At 39.2% G+C, this 19,844-nt stretch overlaps 1 protein-coding gene across 5 annotated transcripts; it reads right to left on the reverse strand.

Annotated features, from left to right (window-relative positions):
• Positions 1 to 692: 692 nt before the first annotated feature.
• LOC101155365 (proto-oncogene tyrosine-protein kinase Yrk) lies at positions 693 to 19,373 on the reverse strand. Of its 5 annotated transcripts, XM_020707304.1 has the most exons (14): positions 19,222 to 19,363; positions 12,021 to 12,064; positions 10,527 to 10,647; positions 8,645 to 8,870; positions 8,197 to 8,299; positions 7,753 to 7,851; positions 7,497 to 7,600; positions 7,207 to 7,356; positions 6,495 to 6,659; positions 5,443 to 5,622; positions 4,340 to 4,416; positions 4,110 to 4,263; positions 3,867 to 3,998; positions 693 to 2,124 (listed from the first exon to the last, which is right to left on the reverse strand). In XM_020707304.1, exons 4-14 carry the CDS (start codon positions 8,859 to 8,861, stop codon positions 1,916 to 1,918), a joined length of 1,590 nt encoding a protein of 529 aa, XP_020562963.1. In that variant the 5' UTR covers positions 8,862 to 8,870; positions 10,527 to 10,647; positions 12,021 to 12,064; positions 19,222 to 19,363; the 3' UTR covers positions 693 to 1,915. The 5 variants fall into 5 exon arrangements, with proteins under 5 accessions (XP_020562963.1, XP_004074231.1, XP_011479498.1 ...); XM_004074183.4 differs by lacking the exons at positions 6,495 to 6,659; positions 10,527 to 10,647 and adding an exon at positions 5,958 to 6,113 and having other exon boundaries at positions 19,222 to 19,373; XM_011481196.2 differs by lacking the exon at positions 10,527 to 10,647 and having other exon boundaries at positions 19,222 to 19,361.
• Between the last annotated feature and the right edge of the window lie 471 nt (positions 19,374 to 19,844).

The raw sequence follows: 19,844 nt of genomic DNA on the forward strand, positions 1-19,844 counted from the left end.
TCCTTTGGCCGCAGGATGGTGTGTGTGTGGATATGAGCATCAGCGCATGTAATGTAAGTTTAGTAATGGCACCTGTATTATCATTCCCTTCCCCTTGTCCTGTCTGAGCGGATAAATCTAAAAAAAGTTGATTTCTATTTCAAAAGGGGCTTAACACACTCAAAAATATAACAATAACCCCAATTGTAAAAGTAAACCATGTCCATCACAAAAGGCACTCAGCTGCAATCTGTGTTCATTTGCTGGACAGTACAAAAATGCTAATGAACTTCATAATTTTTTTGGATTTCTTGGATGCAAATAACATCTTAACCCATTGATGCTTGTATTTATTTCCACCTATATGAAAGAAAAAAAATCAGTTATGTTTTTGCATTCAAGTAGATGCTAAATTAAGGTACTTTTGGAGCCAAAGTGATGATTTGCATCAAAAGAGGTCAAGAGGTTAAGTCTCATTTCCACTGGTTCAGTTTGTCATCTGTGTAAAATACGTATGTTTTTGTTTTATTTGAGTAATAATTTGAATCTACTATGGTTTTTCTTGTAGCTCTTCCCTCCTCCAGTTTAAAACGAAGCCTCGTTATTAACAAACTGACCATTTGATGGGAGCAAATCTATATCAACACTACACTTCATTCCACCATAAATCTAAACTTGTGTAAATGTTCATAAATGAACCAAATAAAACCCAATAACACTGTTTTTTTTTATTACACAGCAGGGAAATCTCATGTAAAGGTTATACTCTTTGGGGGAAACATCATATTAAGTACTCTTTTCATATTTTTTACTCCTTCATGTTTGGCACTTTGACCCCTGCCAACTTCCCAGAGATCAAAACTGTACAACTTGACTTGATATAGAAACATTTCCATTACATTGACACAACTGATTTAAATTAGAAAGATAAAGACACTGCTTATTCAAAATTGCTGCAGAAACTTGTCAGATGGGTAAAGAGGATGTCGTCTTCTCCTCAGACTTTTTAACACAGTAATTAAGGCATGTTTTGGCAGCGGGTTGAATAGTGAGCAAAAATGCTAACATGCATCTGCCTTTTTTTCCTAATCGAAATAAAAATTAACTTGAAATTAGGTCTTGGCTTAACTTCCTGCAGAAGAGTGAACCCTGTGAATGTTTTTGCGTATAATCAGATTGATCCACACGGGTCAAGAAGTTCATTTACGAATGTTCAAAATGATGCTGCTTTAAAGGAATATTATTTTGAGTTCAAAATAAAAGAACTAGCCCATCATAATCAATTAGATATTTGTTGTTTTATTGATTATCTGCCTTTATAAGACACAACATCTTTAATATGTTTTTGTACTGATGGATAAATCCATAACTAGGGAAACCTCCTACATAAACTATAATTGTTGGAGGGTGAAAAAAATAAAAGCCCTATTAGAAAGAACTCTCAAAATAAGTGAGGCTGTTTCAAGCAACACCTTAAAGCCTCATTATGGGTTAACCAACCTGTTGCATTGACACGCTTCTTTGTAACAAAATGTTTACTCTTTGGATATCTGCCTAAATCCTCTTTGCCAAAGGTGAAATCAAACGACTGCAACAATCATGTACCCACTGGACCTCCCCCCACCCTAACCCTATCATCTACATCTTCTTTCAGTTTCTTGTTGTCATGGTTACAGAGTAAAGCGACATTACTGCAAGGCCAGAACAGGAGTGCGCAGACTCGTCAACGGGGATAACTGATCCGTACAGAGCAGTGATTGGTGATCACAGGAAGGGAAGTGGCTTTAAAACACTTTTAAATAGTCATTGATATGTATCTTCATAGGAGCCTGGATCCAGTACAAATATACAGAGAACATGTGTAGCTAATGTGCTGCAACATGGCTATCTCTGTATTGGTATGCCTGTCTGTATCCTTTCAAAGCTTCACGTCAGGTCACAGGTTTTCTCCGGGCTGGTACTGTGGCTCTGTGGCGGTGAAATAATCCTCCAGGAAGGACTGCAGGTACTCAAAGGTGTGCCTCTCATCAGGTTCCCGCCTCCAGCACTGCAGCATCAGTTCATGGAGTGAGGCCGGGCAGCCTGGGGCACAGGGCATCCGGTATCCCCTCTCTACCTGCTCCAGAACCTCACGGTTGTTCATTCCTGGCGAAGAAAGCAAGGGTTTAGCACATTCTTTGAATTTAATGAAGAATGTTCATTTTGAGCTGTCTGTTTACTGGAAAAGGAAGGTTTTTAGATTTGCAGGGTACCATTCCTTGATCATTTTTCTCCTAAATTCTGTCATTTCTAGTCTTACTGTTTAACTATGAGAGATCGGGACAGGATTAGGCAAACAGTTCTGTCAATGAACATTTTCAAATTTCAATTCCTGCAATTAAAGAATCAGAACCAGTCAAATAGTTAATAAAAATTGTTTCATTTCAGGAGGCCAATTGATTGACATCTGTTATGTAGAAATTATGTATGACTTCCTGTATAAAAGTATGTAAATGTTTTCTTTCAATGTATTTTTTATTCCAGATATCCATGCTCTGCCTATAGCCCATACATGAATTCTAATATTTTCTTCACTTATAAAAGGCAGAGGAAGGTAAGAAGATCAGAACTATATATTTTACCTTATGTAGTTTGAAACCACAGCTTTAAAGCAAGTTAGGTGCTTAGTTTTTGTTGAGTTCATGCAAAAATCGGGCGACTTGCAAGCTTTTTGGGGCAAATGTGTAACATGTTGGTGTTGCAAACAAAGGAGCAACAAAAAGTTTCCGTTAGGGTTTCAGTTCAGTGTTTTATTTAGACCAGCACATATTTCCCAATCAGACTATTTTAGTGTCTCTTGTACTAAAAAAGCTCTACATCCTTTTATTTTTGGACCTTCAATTGTTTGCAGACAACTAAAGAATTAAAATGCATCACTGATCCATCAGTCCTCCCTCAGGAGATCCCTGGAAACAAACATGACTACAGGCCTTTTGGCAGAAACACCTGTAAGCTCAACACGGTGCATGAAAACACCGGAGGACAGCAATCACAGAGGATGTGGGGGTTGATGGGTTGCTGGTTCAAGTCCCAGGATCAAACTTATGTTCATGCCGGCCTTGGCAACAGGTGTTCAAGCAGCCATTTTAAAGGAAAAGTCTGTGTAAAAGCGCATAAATGCGCCTTGACTTTTACATGTCGTTATGCAAGTTTTTAAGTCAATTTTCGGGCTCTACGTGAAAAATGTACTGTTGGGTCTTTGACCTTTGACCGACCATTTGAAAAATATTATATGACACTAAGTCTTTCATATATCGGAATAGAGCTGTGAAAGAAAAAGGCTGAAGCAAAGTTTTTAGCGCGTGTCTGGTGTGAACATAGCTTTAGAGTTCCTACCACCACTGAGCTCCTCATTTGTGGCTGTAATTGATGAAGGTAAATGTTATTTGTGTTGTTTATCACATAACATAAAAACAAGTTTGAACCATTTTCATCAATTTGATCTGCATACTGATTCTACAATAAGACTGTGATCTGTTTGGAAGTGACAGAAAACAATCAATAAATCTGCAGGGTCTGCAGGTTGATTCCTATCATTATGCAGCTTCCTTTTCTTCTGGATTCCCTTCCTTAGGAAGCTTTTAAATCGTCATGCTTCAAGTGGAGCTATTCGTTGGTTACCAGCCTTTTAATGGGAGTAAAAATCCTTCTATATGAGCAGAAAAAGAATTTCAATCTGGAATTATTCCTCATAAAATGCAGATGTTTGAGCTGAAATTAAGAAGTTCTATTAAATGTTTCCAGATCAGTTCGCTTAGTGTTTGTCACGGACAAGGCGTGAAAGAAATTCTCCCAAGACGGGATTAATTAGTCTGTGACTGCATAAATAAGCAGGAGTCATCTTGTACCTGGGTAAGGCACGCGTCCCTTAGTGATGAGTTCAGTTAGCAGGATGCCAAAGCTCCAGACATCCGACTTGATGGTAAAGCGTCCATAGAGAGCAGCTTCAGGAGCTGTCCACTTGATGGGAAACTTAGCCCCTGAAACCATGGTAACAGCGAAGACAAGTTGTCATTCAACTGAGATAGGTTTTTATCTAAAAATGCTCACTCTGGCAAACACACTGGACATTTAGCCTCGCATCCCACTACCTTGTCTGGCTGTGTATTCATTGTCCTCAATGAGCCTCGCCAGGCCAAAATCAGCAATCTTGCACACCAGATTGTCTCCAACGAGGATGTTGGCTGCCCTCAAGTCACGATGGATGTAGTTCATCCGCTCAATGTATGCCATTCCAGCTGCAATCTATGCAAGAGTAACAAGTGTTCCAGTCTGTAGCCTTTTTTTTTTGCTAAATGGAGCTTGTTTGACTTGAACTCACCTGCGCTGCCATGTCCACCAGCTGGGGCAACTTCAAAGTCTGCCCCTCTCCATCCTTCAGGAAGTCCAGCAAACTTCCTAAAATGACAGAAGGAAACTAATAACAGGGTGTACTCCAAAAAGATTAAGATTCCGAGTAATTATTTTTGATAAAGGACACCAAAAAACACCAGAAATGCAAAGACTGAAAAAAGAAAGACAAGGTAAAAACAAAAAAATGTTAATGCACTGTTTCTTTATTTTACAATGCAGATTTTTAGAATCAGAAGTACTTTATTGATCGCACACGTGGGAAATTTGTGCGTTACCGTAGCAGTAAACATAAGAGAAAATAGAATATTGCAAAAACAATAAAATAAAAACAAAAATGTAGCAGAAATTTAAACAAATAAGGAGTTATAGTTTAAATACTATTTACAAACAGGTAACAATGTGCAAAATGTGCAAAAATGTGCAAAAGTCATCTGATACACTGCGAGTTATTGTAGAGTTGAATTTTGTTACTTTCTTTAATCTAAAATGTGTGTTTATCCATTTTTACATATGCCACATTTTTCATAATCATACCATGTGCTTCTTTTGGGAAGATGCTGATCTCTGTATGAAAGTTTCAAAAAGGATTGCATCTTTCAGTCTGAAACATTCGAGTTAATATATTGTAGAAGCAAATTTCACATGTCTAAATTTGTTATCTGAATATGATTGCTTGTATTTGCTGTTTCCTTTGGACTGAGCAGGTCAAACCGAAAACTGCAGCTAAATAAAACATGAGTAAAGTTTGAAGCATTTCCAGTTTAGACAAGGAGACATAATCAGAGCTTTCTTAAGTAGAAATTTTTTTGCAGGAGATGGTTTATGTGTAAATGCTAATTTATTTTTTCACAATTTTATTGCAACACAAACTTGAGATAACAAAATTGAAACAGTATTCAGTTATGCTTTCCTGGCTATTTCTGTTCTGCTTAAATTTTTAATCGAATAAATCTAAGAGAATTTTCCATCTCTTGCAGGCGTGAAGGAGTCTCAAAAAAAAAGGAGGGCTTGTGCTCACTGTGATGTCACCAGCTTCAACCCCCAGTATGTCGGATGTGCCACTTTACTCACCTTCGCTCATGAACTCGGTGATGATGTAGATGGGTTCCTCAGACACGACGGCGTAGAGCTGCACCAGCTTGTCGTGCCGGAGTCTCTTCATGATCTGAGCCTCCTCCAGGAAAGCCTCGGGGGACATGGTTCCCGGCTTCAGAGTCTTGACTGCTACCTTGGTGGTGCCGTTCCACATGCCTGGCATACAGAGGAGTGGATCTTAATGCACGCTCAGTGTGCAGCTTCATAAATGCAGCAAACCGTCCCATGGTTAATTCTTCCTGCCTATTCATTCCGTTATGTTGGTGAGCATGCATAACGGCAAATGGTGATAAGGAGAAGGGGAAGTAAGAAAAACAGAAGTTTATGTTTCTTGTGTCAACTTCAGTGCCATGACAAACTCAGTTCAGTCGATCGCTGATGTAGCATCTCTTGTGTGAACACAAGCAAACGTGATCCTCCAAACGCTACATCAGTGGCATCTCCCCTCTCTATCAGCAGGGGGTACCAGAGGTCAGCGAAGGTAGTCTCACCCATGCACACGTCTCCAAAGCAGCCCTGTCCCAGCTTCTTCTGCAGGGTCAGTGTCTCTCTCGGTACCTCCCAGGCATCCCGCGCAAGACCCATGGTTAAGGGGACGGAATTGGGGCAGGACTTTGTTAGGTAATAACACAGTCCATCGTTAGAGCCTGAATGATGAAGAGGGTGCCGAAAAAGAGTGGAGGAAGAGAGTGGGGGTTAGGAAGAGAGAAAGAAGGGTGAATTGATGGATAAGAAAAGAGGGGGTGGGGGTGACCAAAAATGATGTGAGATGATGATGCATGCACATGCAGACCGGGGAGGCCAGGAAAGCAACTTAGATCACCTGAATGTTAAACACAGTCACTCTCATGTTTTAATAACAACTTTTTATATTTTGAATTAATTATGGTTACAATTTGAAAGGAAGTCCTATCATTCCAAATATGTGTAGCTGCTATTTAAATCCATTTTCTCAAATTCAGGTGAGCTTTAGCTGTCATTTTCCTGTATCTGCACTCCCCCACATTTCACCAGCCCTTCATCCCTACCCATCCAGACTTCTCCAAACTGCCCGTTGCCCAGTTTCTTAATAAGCTGCAGAGATTCACGGGGAATCTCCCACATATCCTTGGTCTTGACTGATAAATCGGCCAGCTTGGGCATGCCCCGCTTACAGCTCCCAATCAAACGGCAGCACAGCCCTGCCGCTCTCTCTGAGAGGGAGCCGGAGAGACAGGCGGGTGAAGCAGAGGAAAAGAACAGCAGCAGAAGAAAACAAACACCAACAAATGACAACATACAGGTATGACAGATGACACGAGCTGCAGCTCACAGTAGAAAAGGATGAAGACCTAAAGCTTGCAGTCATTTTTTACTACTTGTTGATCAGTCTGCTTTTTCGCTGTAATATGATGACCAACCACTAGGGGGCAGGTCTGCACTAACAAAAAACAGCAAAGGGAAGTAGAACGTGTCTCATTGAAACTCTCAATAAAAAGTCCCTGAAGCTGTCTCCCCTTTGTAGGATAGTAATAATGATACATAAAAGTGAAGTAAGCCACAACAAATGCACATAAAGTCCCAAAGACAAAGCAGTACAAATAGAAAAGCAGCTGCTAACAGAAATGTTTCAATTAGGACACAAACGGTACTTTGAACCACTTTCTAATGTTGTATATAATAAATAAAATAAAATTTTGAGTGGATCCACAAATAACTAAAGCAAATTTAAGTTCTGAATGACAAAAGGTTGGCTTGTACCTGTGTAATGTTCTACCAGCTGCTGAACCGTGTCAAACTGGGATCTCGTTGTGATGTAGTAACCACCGTTGTCTAATTTACGAATCTTATAATGCTTGACATGATCTCCTTTGGTATCGTCCCAGTCGCGGATGGACAGAGAGTAAGCACCTGAGAGACGGAGAAAATAAAAGGTCAGAGGGGGGAGTCAGTTGAATGTGTGGAGGGGAAGTGGTAACACCTTTTCTAAGTTTAGTGTGTCAAAAAAAAAAGTTTGTGTGCACAATTTTTTCCAAAGCACTTCTACTCACCTTTGGTGGTCTCGCTCTCACGGATGAGGAAAGTTCCTCTTGGATTGCCCTGACCCAGCAGCTGTCTCTCTGCATCCTTCCGCCCCATCTTCCCAAAATACCACCTGTCATCACAACAGCAGCCCACAGGTCACCACGGCAACAGCACACATCATTTAACATCTGTTTTCAGAGTGCATGTTGATCACACATCCAAATCTGAAAAGGTGTGCTCTAAAAAAGGGTGAAAAGTGTGTGTGGATGCAGCTGGACTCACTCCTCAGCCTGTATAGAGTCAATAGGGGCTACATAGTTGGAAGGGATGTAACCAGATTTTCCGGTGTCCAAAGAACGAGCTTCCCACCAATCACCTTCACTGTAATAAACAAAATAAAAACATGCAGAATAACACTCCATGATTTAACTATCATTAAATGGGACTCAGTTTAGGGAGGAGTCAAGAAGGCTTATTTTTGTCTGGGTTACCTGCAGCAACAGAGAGCACAGAGAGTTTTTAAAGGAGGAAATTCAAACGTATGCAAACCAAGTTGATTAATTTTTAGCCGTGATAAATGTTTCGGATGCCACAGCTCACCTGAACATTGAGGTCCCGTACTGTGATGCTCAAAATTCTGCTGGAACCTTGGAACCTTTCTTTGTCGTATTACTTCTTTAAAAGATTTTTTCGATATTTGAAATCACGACCTGTGTTTTCACTCACGTGTTATTGATGATTTGAAACTTCTCTCCTTTCTGGAAAGTAAGGTCATCTTCTGTGCGAGCATCATAGTCATACAAAGCTATAAAGAGGGTGACCCCCCCACCTAAAGAAAAACAAGCACAAATAATCTTTTAAACTATTTTAAAAATGCATTTATTCCATGGATCCGTTTTCATGTGCAAATATAACATATACATATATATATATATATATATATATACATATATATATATATATATATATATATATATATATATATATATATATATATATATATATATATATATATATATATATATATATATATATATATATATATATATATAATATACATAATTTTCTGTCTACACTTATTATAGTCACTTAGAATGACATAATGTTTCATGCATTTTACGTTTTTTGATTGAAAATTGCTAGACATGGGACAGTTTCAAACATGCTGCCTTACTTGATATGCATCCGGGCCGCTGGTGTATGTTGGTGCTGGGAAACATGGTGTTGGGTTGGTTGAAGTCCGGGATGGATTGAGTGGGGTCGGGACAGTAGCGACTCGGACAGAATGACCCTCCATCTGTGTTGCTAGGAGACAGATCTCTATTGTCTGCCGCGGATGTTCCGCCTAGTGACTTGGCAGCCTTCTTCTGTTTGCAACAGGAACACCCCATAATAATTGTCTGCAAAAGCAGAAAATTCAAGTAAAGGTGAAAAAAAGATCAATGAGCGTCAACATGAACAAGATTGGGAATCCCAGATAAAAAACACACAGTTCACAGAGATTATGTCAGAGATTCCACAACAACCAATAAACTGAGAAGTGCAAAATGATGATTGTTAGATATCAGGATCTTAAACTAGTTTATACTTTGGATTTATGAAAAGGTCATTTCCTTTTGATATCCAACCTTAATCTCATCTGAATCTCATACACCTTTACAGTGGCATTTTTGACAAAAAGTTGTTTTAGGTGATGCCCTGCCCTCATTTCACAGTGTTTTTGATGTTCACTATAACCATACAGAAACAACTGTATTTAAAACCCATCCTGCAAGTGCATGAAAGCTGTTTTCCCACTGCAGGACATCAGAATTAGGAGAGAAAATGCAGTTGTTTGCTGTGGCGTTATATGTTTAAAGGTACAATAAAGTTTTCTGCCAATAAGGTCTGTCTACCTGCCTGCTTATGACAGACTATTTATTCCACCTATAAAAAATATGGCCTCGTAGAATAACAGAGGAACTTCAGTTTTGGTGTACCAAAGGTCTTGATATACTTAACTGTGAATTTATTTGCATTTCTATGTGGAGAAAAGTAAATGTGTAACTACTAGACTGAGGCATGATCATGTTTTTTGCACTGATATTACACATACACAATTTGCTAATTAGTATTTACTTGTATAGCACTTTTCTATGTTCCTAAAGGCTCAAGGTTTTTATCAGTCACAATCACTTCGGCACACAGGAAATGCAGGGATCGAACCTGCAATCTTCTGATCAGGAGATCAGAGCAATGGTAGGTTGACTGACATACCAATTTGACCACAGCCGCTTAAAAAAACAGGGCAACACTCGCACTTTCAGCTTTTTTATTTAGGCAGGCTTCAGTTACACCATCCGCTGCTTTAGCTCTGTAAAGCCGGCTATATTTTCTTGTTATTTTTATAGTTAGCTTCTGCAGTCTCTGTAGCATCCACTGCTGTTTCATGAAGCAAAGCATCAATGTGTTACAGTAGTGAAGCATGCATAAATTCAGTCTATTATTGTCATCTATTCTGTTATTATGATTTACATTTCAAGATGAAATATCTGTTGTTGTTGTTCCCGTATTTTGGTAAATACATTTCTCCCAAAAGTGCGACTTAAATATGAGCTTTTCTTCTTTATTATGCATTTTTTGGCGGCTGCAACTTATACTCAGGAGTGATTTATGATCCAAAAAATACGATAGTTGTGTCGTTATTACTTCAAAGTAACACTGAAGTAACCCTGTTGTCTACTTGGCCTATAGCAAACCACAATTTCTGCATTAAAAATTCCCTCTACAAAAAAAAACAACAAAAAGAGCAGAATCAAAATGACATTGATGGAAATGTGGTCCTACTTTCACACCAGGCTCGGAAACGCACCTTCAAGCGACCACTTCTTATGAAAAGTCTATGGAAATCCGCTTTTTAGGCAACCGCATTCAAAACGTGCGTGTTCGTGAGTCAATATGCAGGTTTTTACGTTTGTTTTCGGGGTCTATGCACAAAAAGGCGTGGCCATTGAACACGTGAAACTGATATTCAAAAGAATAATATTCGTTAGATATGGTGTCTCTAAATCCAATACCTGCAGATAAAATCGCAGCGGTCCCACCACCCCTGCCTTGTTGTCTGTCCTTGTTTGTGGAGTTAAAAAGGGGGGGTTGTTGCCTCTGACAGAGGGATTGGTGCACCAGAATTCCAAGGTTCTGTTTAAAAAAGGCCATTAAGATTGTTATCTAAAATAAAGTCATGAATAAGAAATGATTTGTTTGAAAGTGATTGAACATTTAAAAGTGCCAAATTCAGTTCAGTTGATTTATTAGTGTGACTGGATTGGTGGTGACTGGACGAGTTCTGGATGTGCACTGTTTTAAGGTTATTATAGTCCCTGTTGCCTTTCTTATAGTAAATAAATCGTGTGGATATAAAGGATAAAAAAACAAGCAAGATTCACAAGATTTGCACCACTTTAACATTTTGCACTGAGTCTCTCCAAACTGTGAGCACATCTGCTAGTATCAGGTAGTTAAGGTCCAGTGTGAACACTATTTGCTAAAAGCGCATTCAAGAATGTACCCTCAGCATGTTCTGGTGTGAATATAGCATAAAATACTGTTTAAAACTAAATGAGGTTTAATTCAGAGCGCTTTAGTTTAGAAACCCCCTGAAGCTAAGTTTACTCTGAAACCAGCGTCAAAATTTTGGTTTAGAAATTTGAAAATCAGAAAATCAACTTTGCAATCAGCAGCCATTATTCTGAGGGGGGGTTTCACGGCAGTGTGGTGCTTAGCGCTCTCGCTTCACACCATGAAGGCCCCCCGTATGAATTCCAGTTGGGACCTTTCCGTGTGAAGATTGCATGTTCTCCTCGTACATGTGTGGTTTTCTACAGGACCTCTGGTTTCCTCCTACAGTCCAAAAACGTGGTTCATAGGTGTATTAGTGTTTCTAAATTGCCCCTGGGTGAGCATATGTGTATGAGTGTGTGGAGCTGTTCAGGATGTTCCCCGCTTTCGCCAACAGGAGCTGGGTTGGCTCCCTCAGCCCAGTGACCCCAAAAGAGCTTTAGTGGGTTCTGAGGATGGATGAATTTTCTACAGTTTAGCCTAATTTTTCTTGTTTTGTTTTATTTGTACTTCTACTCTGTAGATCCGCTAAATTATAAATCCAGGGAAACAAAAAATATGTTTCAATTACCTTATTGAACTAATTTCCTTTTCAACATTTAGCACAACAGTACGGTTTCTACTGAATGGTAACTGTCTATCTCCCCCTTAGAACCAACTGAATATCCCACAACGCATTAACAGTAGAATGCTAGTTAGAAACAGGACCAAAACAAGAACAAACAAGATTTGCATTGACTTTAGCATTGCTATAAGTAGACTATTTCCCCAAAGTCGTCTCAGCAAACTATTGTCAGTAGAAAGTAGAAGCAGCAATAATTTACCACAAACTTCGATTTAAAAAAAAACTAGAGAACTGCAGAGGGAGAAGTCAGAAAACTAAAAAAAAAAAACTTCTGTGAAATAGGAGGAAGAAGAAGAGGGAGTGGAAGAGAAGTTAACTTTTCCCTCACCTGATGTCTTCCTCTGTCAGATCATCTGTCAGTCACCATTGCCACTGAAAAAAGAGGGAGAGGAGGTGAGTGACAGGCTGGGGTGGGAGCGCGCCATGGAGAGGTGGGGGTGAGTGGCACAAAAGGAGACAAGGGAGAATGTGGAGGCTCAAAAGCAGTAGGTCATGAATATAAAGGTATGCAGAACCAGATGTGAGGAAATGCAGACAGTATAAGAGAAAAAGCACATACACAAACACAGTCTGAGATAAAGTGAGACAGAGACAAATGTGAGGTAAGCCACTTCCCTTTTTCGGAGCTGCTTTGAGATGTAGACGCTGATCATTCTCACTGGTCAGCTGTGCATCTATGCTGTTTGTGGCCTCATGGCTTTGTGAAATACAGGTGTCATAATTATTGAGGGCACTTGAAGTAAAGTGACCACAGATGAGTTTGACTGTGTTTGTGCCATGGCACCTTGGTGCAATCTTAAAGAGCCAGTCTGATAAAACTGGTGTTTTTGACATGTAGCATTTTTCTCATGATGGAGTCCGTAAAGAAATTAGGCTGAACCCTTGTGCTATCTTAGATGACCCCACCCTTTACATTGTCGTGTTCTCCCTACCATGACAAAGGTGGATAAAGGTGGAAAGATTTCATGTAATCCATGGACACCAGTGAAGATCACAAATCATTGAAGAAAATAGGTTCAGCGCACTGTCTAGTGGCTCTAGATGACCCAATGTTAAAGGGCCTGGGATAGCACAAGGGTTACACTTGCATTTCTAGATCCCTGTAAGTCTTAGTTTCCCTTGTCGGAGCTGGCGATCTGTTCAAAACTGAATGTTTGGATAGCTCCAAGATTGCTCACAATTTTTGTGTTGCACCGGTAATATTATGTTGAGGGTGTGAGGGGCTGTAAGCTAGTATACACTCTGTGCCAACACTCCTGCCCACATCTCAGAGGCAAATTTCTAATGAACTCCTGCAGCTCTGCAGAAACTAAGACCTAGAAAACAACACATTTGATCTTAGCTAAAAAGGGCATAATCATAATATGAAAACCACTGGGAACAATTTGAAAAAACCTCAAAAGATGATTGGAGTGGGTTAAAGCAAAGTGCTTTGTTTCAGTAGATGCAGAAGGACTCAGTAAACCAGTAAAATGTAGGGGAAAGAAACCATAAAAACTGAGGGACAGGGACTGTTGCAACTTTGTGAGCTATCAATGTTTGCAAATGGATCATCAGTCATTTGCTTTGAAAGAAAACTGATCAATAAACAAAAGTTTTTTGGATTTCTTTTGCCAGTGAATTATCAAAATTCTACTGCTGCTACCAGATAGAAATCACTCCGAAATTGTGCCAATGAACAGGAAGCAGTGGTGGACTTTCCAGTTCAGCGGCCCAGGTGAACAATAACATGGTGCCCTCTGCAACGGTTGTATTATTTTTATTTTTTAAATCCTTACCTATAGGGTAAAACGTCAAAAACGTCCTTACTGGTCCATTTTTAGACAATGTCATTGTCAAGAATCCACCTTTTTTTATAAGAATTTAAAAACTGAAATCACATTTAAATGTTAAACAATTTATTTTATATTCCATGCAGTATTTTTACTTGGAAAAATATTATGTTTATTATATGCACTAATTTGTTAATCCCTCAATTCATAGAAGGGACAAATAAAAGTTGTATTTTCATTAATTTGTCAGTTTATGCTAAAGACGCAAAAGAAAAAAATATTTGAATGAAGGAAAAAAGTACAAAGTGGCATCTGTGAAAAAAAAAGAAACATTTTCAGACTTGCCATTTTCTTCCCCTGCCTTTACCTTTCCTCTTCTTTACTTCCACTCTTCTCATCCTTTAATTTTTTCTACCTTTTAGAGTTTTTTTATTCTGTTCTTGTTCTTCCTATATTCTCCGACTTCCAGCAGTTTTGTAAGTTTAGCACAACATTCCTTGTTTTCTTTTTGCCTTTTCCTTTTTTTCTTTTTGTGAAAAGCTGCTTTGTATCTGTCTGACACCAAACCAACCGTCGCTTCATTTAGTTAGTATGACCTTCACAACCCAAATACTTTAAGATTTGAACCAGTGTTAACCAGATCTATACCATGGTCCAGGTGGATTCTGGATTCTGATTGGGTGCTGGGTGTGCATTAAAAAGTGATATACCACAGGGATAATGCACGCCTATAAAAGAAGTTCCGGTCACATAGCGTCAACCATCAGAAGCAACCGTCATCGCAAAAGCAAGCATCCTCTTCTTCAAGTCGGACGGCTCAGGCTTCCACGGCAAACATGCGTTTATTTCTGATCATGCACACTTCGGCGACCATTTTCCCTTACTTAACCGCAGCAACTTGTGATAACTGTCAACAATTAGTTAGTGGTGGCAACAAAAGACCAAACGGGCGTTTATTCATTTCTATAAACTTATTTTAAAAATGTTAATTCTCTGATAGAAGAAGAAAAAAAGTTGAGACCTCAAGGTTGGCTGGAGGGTTTAATTTTCCTCTTTTAGAGCTCTGTGTTTAATCTCTATGATCAGGTCAGTTTATTTGTTAGATTTTATGCTGACTTCCTTTGGTTGCGTAATGTTCTCTTTGCTTAATGTGTCTTTAGAAATCTTCGATTTTTTTAGTCATACATTACGCACATTAAAAGTCTAAAATAAAATTCTGAACTTTCGGCAAGATGCAAAAAGTTTTCTTGTTTTGCAAGCTGCTGAGTTTGTCAGTTTGCCACAGTTATGACCATCAAAGCCGTGATGTTACATTGGAAGAATTTCAGGGAAGGGATTTTACCAACAACCTGATCACATGATAAAAAGTGGCCAATTGATTAAAGCCTGCAACCTTTTAAGTTGACTGACCACCCGACATTCCTACTGAGGAATGCTGGGGAAGTCACATACATAGAGAACAATACAAGTTATGGCAGCAAAGAGGGGCCAAAAAAAAGGATTCACTTTCAGTTTGAAAACAAAAAAGTATTCAAACAGTAAGAATCCTTTAAAAATTTCCTTCAAAACTTGATTTAGAAAAACCTAAAGGGAGGCTTTACGTGGAATCCTATATTATTATCAGAGCAGCCATCAAGAGAGCGACAGGAAGTTGGTCCTGTTAGAGTTTCCTGTCCACGTCCTGAGACAGTTCCCCCTTTCCCAGAAACCGAGGACGGCATCCATTCATTCTGGTACATGCGAAACAACTGCAGGACTACTAACTCCCCTCCACCCACCTCCAGCACAGACATGCTCCCCTACTCCATTTCCACACCTCCTCTCCCACCCTGCCAAAAAACAAAAAAACTATGAAATCAGGATGCCTCTTCACTTTCACTCTTACCTTTCCTCTTCTGCAGACAGTGTTCTTAATCAGGTTTCTTTAGGTCAAATATTTATTTTCTCTTAAAAGATTAACCATTTAGTTGATTTTATGGATGCCGACTTAATTTAAGGAAGAACAAAAAAATCCCAAACTGAGAAATCACCTGGCAGATTCTCACTCTGGTCGTCAGAGCAGCTGTTTAATTCACATTTCAATCTTCCAAAATCAGTAGTAGGAGCAAAGTGTGAGTGCATGCGACCGTGTGTGTGTGTGTGGGCGAGTAGTGGTATTGGTGATGAACTGATTAAAGAACGGGTTGCACAGTCAAACGGCTGTGTTATTTGTGTGCGGCAGCTTTAGATGCCTTCACAACTCAAATCTGGCAGTCAGATCTCCTCTTGAAGCAGCAAAAACAAACCACAGGGTAAAAAGTTAAAAACGTTTCATGTCACAAAAGTAACTGAAGGCAGAGCTGCACATTTAAAATGTGCAAATAAAAGGGCAGTCTGCTTCACTTCAATGCTTTCAATTTGTTTAAAACAGTCTCATAAGACGCTAAATTCTACCCATCCTTTTTGAAATTAAACTAAAGCAGGTAGCAATTAATAGAAGTAATTCAAAATACTGCGTGAGAGAGTTGCTACTTCCTTTGCTGCAAGAACTGTGGTGTCGGTTTTGAGAAGTCACTGGGGCCCTTTAAAATCACAAAGAAGCCAGTAATAATGTGAAGCAGAATCTGTCCAAAGGAGTAGCTAAATGTGTTCCTACATCTAAAAATCTTTACTATATCAGATATTTAATTGGACTTTTATATGCCCATCTTCTAAGGGAAAGCCATCAAGTTTTTTGTTGTTTGTTTTATTGACATGTTATATTTCTGAGCTCAACTTTGCGTTTCATTGATAAATGTTGTTTGGAGAACACTTTTTCCAAAATGTGGTTTCTACTTTTTTAAATTTCATCTGCTTCCGATTGATTATTTAAATGTGTTATATGTGTATATGGCAGACTCAAATCTTGATATCTGCTGGGGGAAAAAACCATTCATGATACTCCCACCATCATGATTTAAGGTTGGAACGGTCTGAGCAGGTTATGATACTTAACACAATATTTTTTGAAAACATTAAAACAGAGATTTTCCTCTTTTACTAATATTTTAACAAAAGTTGCAAACATTGGTACTGGGGATTCTTTTTTTTTTTAACCCTTGTGCTATCTTAGATGACCCCACCCTTACATTGACGTGTTATCCCTATTCACTTCACTTCAATTCAATTCAATTCAATTCAATTCAATTCAATTCAATTCAATTTTATTTGTATAGCCCAAATTCACAACAACAGTCGTCTCGATGGGCTTCTCAGCTACCATGACAAAGGTGGATAAAGGTGGAAAGATTTCATGTAATCCATGGACACCAGTGAAGATCACAAATCATTGAAGAAAAAAGGTTCAGCCCACTGTCTAGTGGGTCTAGATGACCCAACTCCCAATGTCAAAGGGCCTAGGATAGCACAAGGGTCACATGAAGAAACTAAATTGAGCTTCTTTGTTTTGTGTTTTGTGCTGGTGTTGGTAAAAAAAACATGTATAAAGATCCCCAAATAAGATCCAGTTTGATTCTAGATGCAGAATTATGACTAGCAATGGCAAACATTTGATTAAAAGTCCAGAATCTGACTTATTGGATGCTGACAACTGGACCAGAAAACTTGAGCAACATTCTTGTGTCTTTCCGCTTCCTGTTCAAAATTTCCTTTGCTATAGGAAACGACGGCCTTTCGTGACTCATGAGTATTTCTTATGTTGATGAGGGATTGGCCACACTGTACACCCTCCAGGTATTAACCAATACAACCACACATGTTGATAATTATCAAATTTGCTTTTACACACATAGAAAAACAACTGACATTTCATTGGGATTAATAAAGTACAAACTAATTTGATGCTTTGGTGGCAAAGTCGGACAGTTTTTCCACCCAGACTAGTAGTCAGTGTTTTGGAGAGTCCATAGAACTCTGAAACTACAGTGTTTTCGGAAAACCCCTCAATGCTGTACAGAATGTATTTTTTCCATCCGAACGGTACAAAGAACCAAAAACATGAACACATTTTTAGTGCATTCTTCTGAAATCACTGAAACATCACTCTGCCATCATCGTCACACTCACAAATATCCAAATGACACACCCTTTCCTGCAGAGTGGTCTGCAGATAAGCTGCTCCCAGTGGAAAGTTTCCATCCCCACAACAAACGCAAACACACACATACAACCATGAAAATCTGTTGGATTTTGGTGTTTTTGCATAAGTAATGTGCAAAACATTGCACCACTACTTTCCGTCCTGCTCCTCTCTGCTCCTACATTTGTTTTAAATTCTCATTCCTCCTCTCTTGCACGGCGTTGTTCACAGGAAACTTGCACAGGATGCGGAGTGTGAGTGGGGCAGGAATGATAGGACAATGGGAAGCAAGCTGTCACTGAACACACACACTTACACAGAAAGTGTATACAAAACCAAAGCAGAGTGGGAGACACAGTTGAATGGGAGTAGTGGAAAACAAGGCGTCTCAGCAATCGGGATGTCCTGTTTCCAAATGATGTCACTCATCCTTTCGATAAAGAGGACCAAGCTTGTTGATTATCTTATTGGTATTTTCTAAAGGCTCACCTTGTTTTGTGTATTCGTTCATTTTTTCTTCCTTATTTGCTACACAGAACCTATTAAAAGGCAAAGATTGCCTTGGAACAGGTGTGTCCTGCCGTGCAGATTGACTTTGTGTGTTTGGTGAGAAAGCTCTGTGATAAAGGTAATGTTCACTTCAAATCCTCAAACTAGAAACCACCCTCTTCCTTCCTGGCGAGCTCCGAGTCTAAGACAGGAACTGACCTCGTAAAGAAACAGGAAGTGATGGACTCTGGCCTTGACTAGACTAACTTTGGTTTTTCCGTTTTTGGACCAGAGCATTCCTTCACTGCTGCACCGCAGAGTTTACAGCATTGAGAAACCTGTAAGCTCGCCTATGGAGATCACATTTCACCATAAAGCGGTCAAAGTTTTGCACCAATCTTAAATGTGTTTGAGTCCCCAAAATGCCACTGATAGATGAATGCATGAAGGAAACAGGCCAGCCTTTTCCTCAAGGTGGCTTCCTGTGAGCCATGAATACCAGGGTCCCTTTTTTGAAAGGAAATTTTAACTTATTTTATCAAATACGAACAATGAAAACGTAAAAGCGATTCCATCAAAAATAAGAATACTTGGATTCAAGACTTATTAGATTTGTTGGTCCAAGAACAATAGGAGGACCCCCCCCCCCCCCCCCCCCCCAAAACCAAGCTGGTCTGGTAAATTCCACTATTTTGGTGTTGCAGTATTGACTGATTTCTACACAGCATCCTCTCTGGCATCTGTTCATCCAGAAAAGGTGAAGAACTTGACTAACTCAAGTTGATCAATTTCTTACAGTCAACTAGAACAGACTTCCCTTTTTTAAAGAGGCTTCCAAAGTTACTCAGCTTTACTTGAACACTTCAATGGGATGAACGCGGCTGGAAATGATTTAAGACTGTCTAAGATGCTCAGTGCTGCTTCAAAACATTATGGATAAAGTTATTTTTCATAAGTGGTCATATAATTAGTCATACCCAAGTGTCAACTGTTTATTTGTTAAAATGGCTTGCCATTCAATACTCGTATAAGTTTTAAAGCTTCTGCAACGACTTCTCAAGTAAACAGCATACTTTATAGTCCATGGTTACATATATATGATTATTTATTTATAGCATATTTCTTCTAAAGGGCAAATTTTGGCATTAAGGGTGCTTTAAATCAAATCAATAATGTAATAAGTGGGAGTCAGTTTTCATGCAGAGCCATACCTGATGGAGAAGTCCTGGTTTAAAAATCCTGGAGTGCAGCAGCTCTGTCCGGTGACTGAGAGACGCACAGCGAAAAGCCGACAAAAAAAGGAGCGCGCGCGGTTCGCGTGCACAATTAGGTCCAGCCCAAGTGTGAAAAAACCGCTCGTGCAGCTGATAATTCTAAGCCGAAATTTAAATTTAACCGCTGTTTAAAAAAATATATACATTTCAAAAGACTTTTGACTTTAAGAGGAAGTTAGCATTTATCAGTGAATAGATGAGCAATCATGTTTCTGTCAAAAAAAGAGAGTGAAACTAACACGTTCTGCTGCAAATGAACACGCAAGTTGACAGGGGTGACAGTTTCTTGCACTGGTGTGAAAGACAGGAAGAAGAGAGAAAAGGATGTACGAGTTTCAAAACGCGGGTAAATGCTGTCAGCTAATTGCATTTTCTGGTGTGAAAAATTCGTGCCTTAACGATAATTAGAAAAATATATGTCGATCAAAGAAACCACAATAGCAACACAAATCGCATTTAAGTAAATGCTACAGAAATCCATGGTGGAATCTAATATTAGGTCTTTGTCGCCATCTTCTGGCCAAACATTGTAACTGCTCTGCAGTTGCTGGTAAAAATTG

This window comes from Oryzias latipes, chromosome 11 (assembly GCF_002234675.1).
Source record: "Oryzias latipes chromosome 11, ASM223467v1".
NCBI classification, from domain to species: Eukaryota; Metazoa; Chordata; class Actinopteri; order Beloniformes; family Adrianichthyidae; genus Oryzias; species Oryzias latipes.

Bases quoted from the DNA above. Each gene is read 5' to 3' on its own strand.
- LOC101155365 (XM_020707305.1), bottom strand. From the start codon at position 8,861: ATGGGGTGTTCCTGTTGCAAACAGAAGAAGGCTGCCAAGTCACTAGGC. The intron at 7,357-7,496 runs GTGAGTAGAAGT...TCCGTCTCTCAG, and splicing joins TGAGAGCGAGACCACCAAAG to GTGCTTACTCTCTGTCCATC. The intron at 5,623-6,494 runs GTAGGGATGAAG...TCTGTATGCCAG, and splicing joins GTTTGGAGAAGTCTGGATGG to GCATGTGGAACGGCACCACC.